The sequence below is a fragment of the Heterocephalus glaber genome, unplaced genomic scaffold (genome assembly GCF_053883595.1).
Source record: "Heterocephalus glaber isolate CG9 unplaced genomic scaffold, H.glaber_assembly_v1.0 deba00000347, whole genome shotgun sequence".
Taxonomy (NCBI): Eukaryota; Metazoa; Chordata; class Mammalia; order Rodentia; family Bathyergidae; genus Heterocephalus; species Heterocephalus glaber.
Window position 1 is genome coordinate 44,951,845 of NW_028258143.1, and position 13,289 is coordinate 44,965,133.

At 36.3% G+C, this 13,289-nt stretch overlaps 1 protein-coding gene across 16 annotated transcripts in view; it reads right to left on the bottom strand.

Annotated features, from left to right (window-relative positions):
* Nucleotides 1-13,289, bottom strand: part of Cobll1 (cordon-bleu WH2 repeat protein like 1) — a 151,427-nt gene that overhangs the window by 49,910 nt on the left and 88,228 nt on the right. For 14 of the 16 annotated variants that reach the window (XM_021265510.2, XM_021265482.2, XM_021265499.2 and 11 more), the window contains one exon: nt 11,259-11,447. In XM_021265510.2, the coding sequence (XP_021121169.1) occupies nt 11,259-11,447 (189 nt within the window). Of the gene's footprint in view, nt 1-6,015; nt 6,133-11,258; nt 11,448-13,289 lie in introns of those variants that run through there. The other 2 variants (XM_021265515.2, XM_021265516.2) reach the window with 2 other exon arrangements.

The following is a 13,289-nucleotide window of genomic DNA, read 5'->3' on the forward strand; positions in this document are numbered from 1 at the left end:
TTTCTACAGGACATTCTAATTTTATCCAAAGAAAGACTAGCTTAGTGGTCATATGGAAGTTTATTTCTTTTTATTTTATTCATTAAGGTTATTGGTACATTTTAGGTGAACATTATGATCACATTCATCATTGGGAATTTGAACCTGTACATGATATATCTTGGTTCTTGTTTTTTCCCATTCACCTTCCCTCCTTTCCACTCCTCCACCCCTCCCTATTTACAAGAGTTTGTTTCCATTTTTTCCTTCTTTTCTCCTTTTTTTTTCTTTCCCTTCTTTCCTTCTCTCTCCTTCTTTATTTCTTAGCAATATACTACTCTATGGGACCAACTTAATGCTACATATCAATTCTAGATTTGGAAATGGTACTGTCATTGAGAGTAGAAAGAGTTAAAAAGAACTAGATAATGTCTAGATAAATATAACATAAATCTGTTTGTTATATACAAACAGGAAGAGGAGAGAACTTTCATTGCCAACCAAATAGAGAACTGTTTGCTCTTGCCTCTGTGTAAGTGGTAGGCAGTTCAGATTATATTTCTCTTTCTCTCTGAACAGTAAATATATCAAGTAATAAATGTGAAAATATTAACAGGTACAACTCAAACATCTTTTACTCCCTAAGTACATAACTGTTTATAAATCTGTCAGAAACATAAGTTAAAACAAAAGTTGTAATTTTAACTGTTAAAAAGTATTTAAGGATAAGAACACTGCTTGAGTTTTTAATTGGTGGGACTGAAAAATTGTGTATCTAGGCTCTGTACCGCCCCACACCCACAACCCATCAGCCTCTGCTGGGACTGCTTTGCTGTGGGGAAGCGGGTGACAGGGGCCTCACAGAGTCCTCCAAAAGCTGCTCTGGGAGGACTACTTTCTTCCTTTCCTCTCCTAGCATCCTAACCTCCTAACGATGACCCTTTTTAATTTAGTTTATTTTTTAAGATTCAAAATGCAAAAGTTGGAACTTTTTGAAAGTTGGAAAATGCAGATAAGCCAAAAAATTAAAACACGATGTCATTATTGAGCAGGCAGATTACAACTACTGTTAATATTGCAGGGTCTGATCTTCTTGTCACATACACCTACTGTGCTCACACACTAATACATGTACAGGTCGGTGTGTTTTCACACCAGTACGGCATTTTACTGCCTATGCCATCTTGTAACCTGCTTTTGTTCAGTTACTGTTTTCCGATTTTCATGTCAATAAAACTTTACTGTATCCTTTGCATTCAAACTGTGCCAATCACAGCAAAATGTTTACAGTGCTTTGTTTTTATAAGGAATATGTGTATATGTTTAGTAGACATTTTCTTAAATCGGTTTTTATAAAGGTAACAACTTATAATTCCCTCTGAATAGAACATTCAAGATAAACAACCAGTAGAGTCCAGTATAAAGTGGTGACTTACAAAGAATTTTTTCTTTTATAATACTGTGTCTCTTTTCACTATTTAAGAATTTTATCAGCTTAGTAATGGCCCACTCTATTATCTTTAAATCTTACTTATGTTGTCTTCTTTACAATGTTTTTTCTGGTGTAATTCTTTTTTAAATTGTATATATTTACAACATATAATGTTTACATGCATTTTGGGGAATTAGTACACATATATGTCATATCTTGATAATTTTTGATCCTCTTCCCTCCATCCTGATCTCTCCTCTCCATTTCCAAAGAGTCTATCTCCCTGTTTCCTCTCTTCTTTTACTATTTATATTTTGGGTTTCTCATAACAGAGAAACCATATTGAAAATAGAAATTTTCTATTTTCATTTGACCCAGCTATACCTCTCCTGGGTATATTCCCTAAAGAGTTAAAGTCATCATCATGCTATAGCAATACATGCATTCCCATGTTTAGAGCCACACAATTCACAATAGCTAAGCTCTGGAAGGAGCCTAGATGTCCATCAACAAATGAATGGATAAAGAAAATGTGGTATTTATATACAATGGAGTCTTATTCAGCCATAAAGAATGAATTGATGTGATTTGCAGGGAAATGGATGGATCTTGAGCCCATAAGCAAAATAAGTCAGAAGCAAACTTATAGCATGATTCGATAACCATTCTCAACTTTGAGATTAGATTTGTTTCACGTAATGGATTCACTCCATTTTGTGTATACATGGGTAGTTAGAGAGCACGGTTTCATTTCTGAATTCATTACTGACCTAAGTGGGTTAACATAATATGGATAAATATCAGTAACAATGGAGAATATTCTAAAAATTTCCATACCATTATCTGTATGTTTAATTGGGTTGTTGGTATACATTCATAAGGGACATAATTCAACTTAACTCAGTATTGAGGATTTTTTTTTTTTTTTTTGGTACCAGGCATCGAACTCGGGACGTTGCGCTTGCGAGGCAGGCGCCGGAACCACTGAGCTAAATCCCCGGCTATTTTACTTATTTTTAATAAATCCTCAATACTGGGCCGGGGATTTAGGTCAGTGGTTCTGGCGCCTGCCTCACAAGCGCAAGGTCCTGAGTTCGATGCCCGGTACCAAAAAAAATAAATAAATAAAAATAAGTAAAATACATTTTTAGATAGCAGGGCCGACATAAAGAATCCTAGAACAAGGAAGAATCTTATTCAGATATGTGTATTGGATGTTTGAAATCCATCATAAATACTTATCATTATTCACTCTTGTTTTCCTAGGACATCCCTAATGACATCTTTTACTCCAAGGTCATTACTAATAGCAGCCTGTTGAATCTGGTGTTACAAACTAGTTGACAAATTCTGTAGCGAACCTATCAATAAGTGACCTTGTTTAAACACATGTAGGATGTGGAAATTCACAGAAGTAGTTTTGGCACATCTTGTATGATCTTTTTGTTATTGCTGTTGTTTTGCAGCACTGGGGATTAAACCTAGAGCCTTTGCATTGAGCTATATCTTTGGCCCTTTTAAATTTTTTATTTTGAGACAAGGTCTTGCTTAGTCATTAAGGTGCCCAGGCTGGGCTCACACTTTCAATCCTCCTGCCTCAGCCTCTCAGGATTACAGGCGTATGCCACCATACCCAGCTTCCTAGTTGGAGCTTTAAAACACAGAGCTAGAAGTCTTGCCTTATCCACTAGGTAAGACAAGAGGGCAGATTTACTGCTAATACGTGTGTGATGAATGCATAAAGGGCCAACCGATGATTTAGGGATAATTTAATGAAATCATCAATCTGCAAAGTAAAACTGCAGTCAAAAGCCTCTTTCAAACTATCTGTCCCATCCTGATTGGCAATACTTTAGTTATCATGATGCTAAAATGTAGCCGAAGGACTACTGGATTGGAAAGTCAGAAAATTCTAATCCTGACTGCTCTGTGAGCTGTGTATGTGCTGTGCATAATCTGGTCCTGTAACCTCTCCAACCTCACTTGTTTCCTTCATAAACTGGGAGGAGCTTTCATGGTGGTTGTGAGCTCAAATGATTTAATAGATTCGTAACACACAGGATTTCTGTTTATTTCTAAAAGGAAATGTGGGAATCTTCCAAAGAACAGGTTTTAAAGAGTTAAAAAAAATGGCCTCCAAGAAATCATTTTCTTACAAGAAAAAAAAGGCCTCAAACAAAAATAATGCAAAGCAGACTCTGCTAAGTAATAAAATGAACCAAAAAAATCAAAGTAACGTGACAATAAGGAGGAAGGATTGATTGACACACACTTGAATGAGAAGTGCTGATCAAGTTTACACGCTCCTTTTCCACTTTCAATAATTTGGCTCAGGTTTCAGATGGTCTACTGGGTGCACTCCTGCCTTAGGTAACAGGAAGACAGGTGTCTTTCCTGTGGTCCAACCTGTTAGTCAACTGCTGTCAGGTACATCTGTTCAGGGTAATCACCCTCAGTCCCAGACGGTTATCATTGGCAGAAGTGGTCTGGCATCCAGGTGGATAACTGGAAACAACTATATCAAAAGATAATTCATTTTCTGTGGGTGCAATTTGTGACTAGTTAGTCCCAGTGGCAACCACAAGATACAGGACCAGCTTCAAAGTTAATGTCTCCTTTTTCCAGAGTTATGAGTCCTTGATGGTAAAGCTACATAGTCTCTAATTCCTACCCTCAAGATCCTCTGGTCAGGGCCAAATGCTGAGGGTTCAGTTAAAAACTCTAAGCACACAGGGCAGGGCTATGCCTGGGAAAAGTATTAGCCCTACTCAGTGCCAATGTCTCACCTATGTGTGATGATGGCATTGCTTTCAAGGCTGTCACTTGAATGCATTAATTAACATAACCCATAGTTTTCCAATATATTTTTCTAAAGTACATGGATTTGCTTTCAACAACTATGCTTTCTCATGCACCAGATACTTTTACAGAGATCACAGTTGTACATAGCTTCTGTGTCTTGGACAATGTTATTCAAGCAGAATTATCTAACAGAAAAGTCACTGTTTTTCTGAATTCCTCTTTCAACATCACCATGTCCCTTTGATCTTGGGAATGAAGATGGCAAATAGAGGATAGGGATGGAGCTCAGTGGCAGATCACTTGCCTAGCATGTGCAAGGGACCCAAGTTCTTCCCCAGAACTGCGAAAATAAAAACAAATTGCTAAGCTGAGGTCCTGTTGAAGAGGCATTCTCATCTAAGTATAAATGGATCCCAGATAACACCTTGAGGCCACTGTGTCCCTGAAGGTCTAGATAAGACTGACCTGACCCCATCCCACTTCCTGCAGAAAATTCATTCCTAGTTTTCTATACCTGAGGCCACCTCTAACTCTATTTTTACAACTTAGCACTTCTAGACTTATTTTTCAACTCTGTCCTTTCAAGTCTTTCTTTTCTTGATAATTCCTACCTCAGCCTTAGTGATGGTTTGCAAGTCACTAAGGTGAGGTTAATAAGCACATTACACAGCAAACTCTTTATGTTTGGAGTTTAGGCCTCATGTGAGGTCCTTTCACCAGTTCTGCCACTGTGCAATATCCCTCTGATCCTGGCCTCTTTCCACTGCCTGCCCATCCTCATGCCTCTTTTGTCTCTTTCTGTGTTGGCTTTAATCCTGTCAGCTCACTACTTATATCTGGAATCTGTCTAACTCACCATCTCCCACCTAAGCTTTTGCAGTAGCCTTGTGGCAGTTCCCTGGGCTATTCCAAATATAGCAGACAAAATATAATCCTTTAAAATCATAAAGTAGATCAAAAGACTCCTCAAGGACTTTTGCTGGCTTTCTATCTCACTCCTTAAAATCTCAGGTCCTCACCTGAACTCCGTGAAGTACTATAAGATTATCAGTCTTATTTTATGCCTACTGTTTTCATCTTAGCTGGCTGTTCTTTTATTTTTATCCTCTTAAAATACATGAGCACTCTCCTGCCTCAGAACCTTAGCATTCCAGGCAGAGTGGCTTTGGGTGCTTTCCCCAGATAGCCCACTCCCTCAGGTCTCTATTCTAATGCCACTTTTCAGTTAGGGCATCCCCTAACCTCTTCTATCACTGTTGGATATTCTATATAAGTAACTTGGTTATTCTTTGCTCTCTAGATCAGTATTTTGCAAACTGCAACATGCATCCAAATGGGCTTTGGTGCTTGTCAAAGCACAGGTTGCTGAGCCTCACTCTCAAAGTTTCTAATTTAGTGGTCTTGGCTGGGGTTTGAGAATTTGCATTCCTTACAAGTATCCATACTGATATTGCTGGTTCATCGATCACACTTTGAAAACCAAGATGCTCACCACTACTCTTGTCCAGTATGGGACACACTCATCATGTGGTGTCTATTTAAATTGAATTTAAATGAAGAGTAAATAACATTTAAAATTTCATTCATTATTCCACCAGTTCAATGGCCACTGTATTGGACAGCACAGACTGAGAACATTCCCATAATTGCAGAAAGTTCTATTGGATGGATTGCTCTGGAAGATAAACTACATAAACGTAGATTTCGTATTTTTATTTTTATTTTTCCTCCAGAGTTATAGCCTCGTGTTTATATATCTAGTCTACCTGGAGCTTCACTTTTCATAAGCATAAGATACATACCCAAATTTCATTTTATTGTTTCATAGTCAGTTTTCTATTTAAAATTCAGTTCTTTCCTCAGAAATCTAATACACCATTATCATATGCAGTATTAAGCAGCTACAGCTTCATAAGGACCTAAACCAAAACGTAAACATGCATTAAACATAACTTGTACCATTCTTAGACTTTTAGCATTTTTTAAAAATTAGCCTATTATATACTACATATTTATTATGTATTAACCACATATTTGTCAACATTTGACAGTTTTCAACAAATATAAATGATGTGAACTTTAGAAATTCTGAGATCTACACTGTAGTATTATTCCTTTATTTTATTTTAACCAAAAGGACAATTATCTAGCCCTCGTCATTTTAAAATCCACTTGTTTCCAATAGGTGGCGCTGTGCTCCACATAAAATGCTCCTGGGTTCCTTAGGTGACCCAACCTGTGCTAGTCAAAACTTAAGGTGGTTCTGGACAGGCAAATCGGCCACAAATCAACATTTCTCTGAGTCAATTTACAGCAGCAGCTCAGAGAGGTGAGGTGACTTGTTTGAAGTCACATAGCAAGTTATCAAGGAAACTATAACTTCTAGTTGAAACTTCAAGCTTCAAGTTCTATTTTTGTGTTTTCATTCATGACATCCTCAGGTTTGCTCCAATCAAAACAAAGTCCCATTTATGCTGGAGAGAAATAACCTCTATTGCTATAAATGGTGTTTGTTTTCCTTCCTCCTCCTTAATGTCAACCTTTTATCAAGTTTACCAAATTGAAAGTTGTGCTTTAAAAATATATCCCAAGCAGGAAAAACATTTATTCAGTGATGAATCACATGCTGAGAAAAACATGACTATAAGGATTGTTTTAAAAATGTTTTCATTAGTACATGTTTGCATCACATCATGATTACATTCATCATACCTACATCATCCCTTACTCTGTGTAGTGTCTGTAACAGTTTATGCTGTCAGCTCATTTTCATTAAAAATTATCTTCCCCAAGTACTAGGAGGACTTTCTGAGAAAGACAGCCTTTGGGCAGCTTGTCTATAACACCAATATCCTTTCATAGTCACTTTTAATAAGGGGAAGAACTGCTTTGGTGAAAATCATAAATTACCACACACACACACACACACACAAACACACACAAGCAAATTCTTTAACTCAAAACACTTAATAGATGATCAAACTATCAAAATCAAAGTTCTTAAACTCTGCAATAAAAACACTAATAAATACATTCTACCCTCTGAAAAACTCTTCAGCCCTAAATAAAAATATAAAAAGAATAAAAATTGGGGGGATTAGCATTCTGGGCATTCCTATTCTGCTGTCTGTGTAGAGAAAATATATTTTCTTAAAAGATTCTTGAAAAGCAATGAGGATCATTCCAAACATCACCTCAAGGTACACCATTTAAATTGCTACCTCTAACTACACATAAGGGCTTAGGGAGATAATATTTACTTCAATGAATTAATTAAATGCCTACTGCATTGCTGGAAAATGTGTTAGGTATTATAAAGAAAACCAATGGTGTCTTCCGTGGCACTTATGGTTTACTCAAGAAAAGACATACATATAAATTGCAGCACAGGAGAATATGCAATAACCATAGTATAAGAAATCAGAAAAGGAACAGTTGAAAGGAAGCCAAAGGAAACAGTTGATTCTGGGGACCTTGGGGAGCCTTTATATGAAAAGTGCCATTTGAGTTATATAAATTTACTGGAGAAAGTGAGGGTGATAAATTCTGCCAGGTTAAACAAACAAACAAACAAGTATGGAAGTGAAATATGTAGAGTATCTGCAGGAGACCAAAGAATCATGTGGTGAAGCTTAAGACTATACACAAAGGAGAGCAGCAAAGGAAAAGCCTACTTAATTTCAGAGAAGAAAATCACATGTCCCAATCTCCATAATCAGTAGTCCAGACTTCCTTAGTTTGGTATTGAATTGCCATCCCTTGCAGTCTTTTATCAAAGGCAGTGCCACAAACTGAGAGGTGCTTTAGTCAGATTAGTCTGTTGGGTGCAGGGAAAATAGGAACACTCCTGGGTGAAGGAAAGCAGTCCCCAGTAGAAAACAGAGACTACTCTGGGTTCTATCTGCACCTCCACAAAAAAAAAAAGAAGAAGCCCCAATAAATGCCAACAAGTCCCACTGATAGTATTTCATTTAATCCTAGCAAAATATTCATAGATAAGAATACAGCAACTCAACAACAGGCAGTGGCCCAGGGGAAAATCATGAATGATAGAAATTTACTCAGGTGTAGGGACTTGGACATGCTAGAGGGTCAGGAGAGTGAGAAAAGTCTAGGTTCCTAGCAAGTGGAAATGTAGTAGAAAAGACTGATACAAACCTATAATTAGATATGAACAAAAATTAGATATGATAAAAATTTAGACATGAAAAAATGTAACAAAGAAAAGTCATAGCTTAGACTTAATGAGAGTGAAGAAAAACTTAAATGAAGAAAGAGAAAGAAGATATTAGAAAGGCTGTATTAAAGAAGATACCCCATCATTTCAGTAGTGGGATGGTTTTAAAGTGGTGAGAATCCAGGATTCCCCAATGGACAGAGCAACTTGACTATGGAGAGAGGTCCCCAGGGTGAAGGGCAGCATGCAGAAAGTCTAAGATAACTGTGATGGATGGGAAAGTCAGAAAGGAAAACCATGACTCTGAAACTAAAGCCACTGAGATTTAGGGGGAGAAAAATCCAGAGATGACTGATAGCAAACAGAAAATACAGCAATATAAAGAGATTTCTTCCAAGAAGAACTTTAGAGGTTTATTAGTGATGAAGCCAGTATTACCTGTAAACATCAGGGAAGAGCTATGGGGAAATTGGTAACTGTTAAGAGCAAGACTAAAATAAATCATTAAAGACCTTTGATTTTCCATTTTCAGTGTTTCCTATGGTCTAAAAGGGCTGTTTCTTAAAAGACACATATAAATTTACCCACCAGCTATTTTTTCCCACAAACTTGATATCCAAGATTTAATATTTGATCCTCTTCCATATATTTTCATTCTGGGTAAGTGGATTTCTGGTGTATGGCCTCAAGATGTCTCTTCTGCAATGCTGGGGCTCAAGCCTGCTAAGCAAGCACTGCCACTGAGGTACATTCCCAGCCCAAGGGAGTTTATTTTATTGTTCTGTTTTTTTGGTACCAGGGTGCGGTACCTTGCACTTGAGAGGCAGGTGGTGGAACCACTGAGCTAAATCCCTGGCCTGAGCCCAAGGGATTTCAAAGGGCTTGGTAGGCTTGGCTGATACTACCCATCCAATTATTATTATTTTTTTAGACCACAAGGGCTTGCTATGCAGTTTGGGCTGGCCTTGAACTTATGATCCTCCTGCCTCAGCTTCCCTTGAGTGCTGGGATTATAGGTGTGTGCCACCATGCCCCACCCCATCCAATCTGTAGGTTAATGAAAATTTGCCTAATTTCAGCCACTAAAATTGCTAATTGCATATTGTCAAGGAGAATACTTTCTCAAGTTCAAGACCAGGGAATGTGCTCAAACTACCTGTGACATTTGATGTCTGAATGAGATTAAAATTATGTAAGTATAGTACAACAAACCATGTTACTGACTCAAAAAAAAACAAAACATCGGGGAAGAACTAGGAAAAATGTTACTTTTCTTTTTAACTTACTTTGAATTCAGGGAAAAGAAGAATAATTGCCTTTATTACTTTCAATCATATCCATTATTATTTAAAACCAGAGTAATGGCCTTTTTTCAAGAATTGAAATGACAGCCATAGTCTCTAACCTCCAGGATGCTTTCCTCACAGAGAAATCTTAGGCAAAGTGTAGGTTCAGGGAGGGCATTCACAGGTTTCAACTTCATAAATAAAGTTTAATGGATGAGATCCAGTACATAATCCCATGTGTTTGCTAAAGCTGAACTACTTTATTGTTATCTATATTCATAATCTGTAGTTACATGACTTTGAAAATCTTAAAATTAAGGTTAGCTTAAATGAGATTTCTAGAAAAAAAGAGGTTATAGAAATGTAATACCCAAGTTATTGCCTATTCTCTTGTCTTCCATATACACATATACATACCATACTAAGCTTTAAACAGCTTCAATTTGTAAAACATATGCTTAGATAACAATAGGCAATTGATGGAAAAAGGTAGAACAAAATTGAATAGAGTTCATGTAATTTTCCACTTCAGAAAGAAATGGAAAATTATATTTGGTTTTGTTCCATTTTTCCAGTTTTTATGCAGGTATTTAAAACTATCAGTTTCCTAAATTACATTTTATATTCTTCTTCCTAGGATGAAGTTTGATTTTATATTCTATTTACCCCATCCTCATTTTTAAATTAATCAAGTTGAATTGATGAAGTAAAAAAAAAACTTTACTAATTTTACAGATTTATCTGTTTTGATAAATAAGAGAATATACATTTGAGAAGTGGTAACTTCTACAAATCAAAGAATTAGCTTAAAGCAGAAAGAACAATTCGGAGGGGACGTTATGGTTTATATCTAAAATGTCTCCCAAAAGTATGTGTGCAGAAGTGGAGTTTGGGGAAGGTGATTTGATCATGCAGGCACTGAACTAATTAGTGGACTAATCCATTAAGGATTTCACAGCTGCATGTGCTGTTAGAAGGCGGGGTCTGGTTGAAGGAGGTGCATTGATGGGGGGTGTGAACTACAAGGGTGTATTCCTGTCCCTGGCTCTTCCCGTCGCTCTCTGCTTTCTGGCTGCCACAGGTTGAGACACTTTCATCCACCACGCTGTATCTGCCTTGGAGATAGCCAGTCATGGACTGAACCCTCTGAAAGCATGAGCAAAAATATAACTCCTCCTTTAAAATGCGATTTAAGTTTCAAGTGTTCGGTATTTTGCCCCAGTGATGCAAAGTGACTAATATAGAAGGGGAAGTGTTTTTTTGCAGATCATTGACTTACAAAATCAAATCAGTAATTAGAACTCCTCTAGGAAAGGCTTATTTTAAATAACTTAATAAATAACAAGATAAGAAATAACTTGAAATTTTAAGAATCATTTGGCGTGGTAAAATTCATTTAGCATTGGTGTTTAAACATTGATGGAAAAATTTTAATACTCTTTTAGCATTTTGCTTTTAAAAATATATATAACTGAATGATGAATGAAGTATTTTGTCACAGAAAAAAACATCAAGAGAGCTATTACAGAGGGTTTGAATGATGGAAGAAGAGAGGTTGTAGTATTTTAGTTTCTCAGCATACCTGCCATGAACAGTAGTAGATGTGATGATATTCCCAGGTAAAACCACTGTAAGGTCAATGTCTTTATCTATTATGTTTTCTTTCTGTTCCATGATGAAAGCAGCAGATTCTACAGAATCATCAATTGAAGAGACATCCACATATTTTGTCTCAGATGGAGGAAGTGGTGCCTTTGCTTTTGTTTTCCTCCTAAAAGTAAAATGCAGAAAATAAAATATCTATTTGAAAACTAAATTCCTAAATACAATTTTATGAATCCCCATATATATATATAATTTTCACATCCCCACAAAGCACAATAGTAACTGTTAATTGTTTTTCCTTTTCCAAACCACATTTTTTTTTTTGAGCACTAGGCCTACATTACTCTGTAATAAAAAAAAGACAAGATAAGGAGATTTCCTATTTGTCTCCATTCAGTTTAATAAATGTGTTCACCACTATATATTAATTCAAGAGTATAATTTATTTTCTTTGTTAAGATAAATTATAAAAATCCTTAAAGTCTCTGGATAGAGATCAATATTTTACTTTCATATGTCATCATAACTATTGCTTTTGGCTCCTTTATTCTATTTCTTTCCAATCTAGTGTGTTCTACCTTCCACCTCTCTATCCATATAAACCCTACCTATCCTTCAAAGTCTTGCACGTACAACTGATTCTACAAATCTCCTGTTATAATTTTGATCAAAAATGTCTCCCCAAAGACTCACATGCCCAGAGGTGGGACTTCTGGAATATAATCAGGGCACTGACTTCATCATGGATTAGTTCATTCATAGGTCTGCCTAACTGGATGAAGCTGGTCACTCGCAATGTAGCTTTGAAGATTATTTTATCTTCCCATTCCTTCTTTTCTACCTCTTCCCCTGTTTCCCTGATGCCATGAGGTGACTAGCTTTCCTCTGCCATGTCCTTTCACTATCATGTTTCTCCCTGGAATCCAGTTGACCATGAACTGAAACCTCTGAAACCAGGAGCCAAAACAAAATCTTTCCTTCTTTAAATTGTGTGTGCCAGGTATTTTGTCCCAGCAACAAAAAGCTGAATAATATGTGTACCATTTTTTTGTTTTCTTCTTGGGTAAGTCTCTTTTCTTTTCTTTTTTGCAGTACTACAGGTGGAACCCAGGCACACACTACTGCTGAGCTATGCTCCCAGCCTTTTGTTTTTTGTTTCATTTTGAGACAGGTCTCATTAAGTTATCCAGGATGGGATCAAACTTGCAGTCCTCTCACATCAGCAATCCAAGTAGCTGGGATTACAGGTGTGTGCTACCACACCCAGCTAGGTACCAGTTTCAAGTCTCTACTATTTCTAACTCCCCAAAAGAAGGAAACATGCCTATAGATGGCTATATTTACCACTGTACCTAGCAGTGAACAGTGAAGTGTGGTTGGCTATTTGATAAATTATACATCTGCTTCAATGAAAAATCTTACAAATTCTAAGAAATATTTTTCAGTGTCACTTACTAAGCCAACCCATTAATTAATTTATTACAGTAATAGCAGACATCCTGAAAAAAAAACTTACAAAGGCCAATTCAATGATGTAGAGGTTGAAAAAAATGAAATACAAAAAAAAAATTATGAGTAATAACATATTTGTTTGTATTTAAACACTAAAAATTAAAACTTTTGAAAATGTTACTTTAATGAAAAGCTAATTGCATTAGGAAGAATGCATACATTCCTTCCCTCTTAGAAATGCATATTTTAATTCCACTGTCTATTTCCTCAGGAAAAAATAACCAAACAAATAATAACATAACAAACATATTCAGTATAACATCCACATATTCAGTATTTTCAAAATTTATGACCTCACAAATCCAAGCACTCCTGTACACTAGTCATCTTGAAGAGACAGATGCAGTACATTTTACATTAACTCACTAAGATAAGGCTTTAATTTTAGTAGTATAGACATACTGGATTTTAGAAGACTTTTTACAGCAGCAAAAAAATGAGTTTCACAAGCTGTTATAATTAATATATAGGAAGTACATAAAAATCTATATGAACA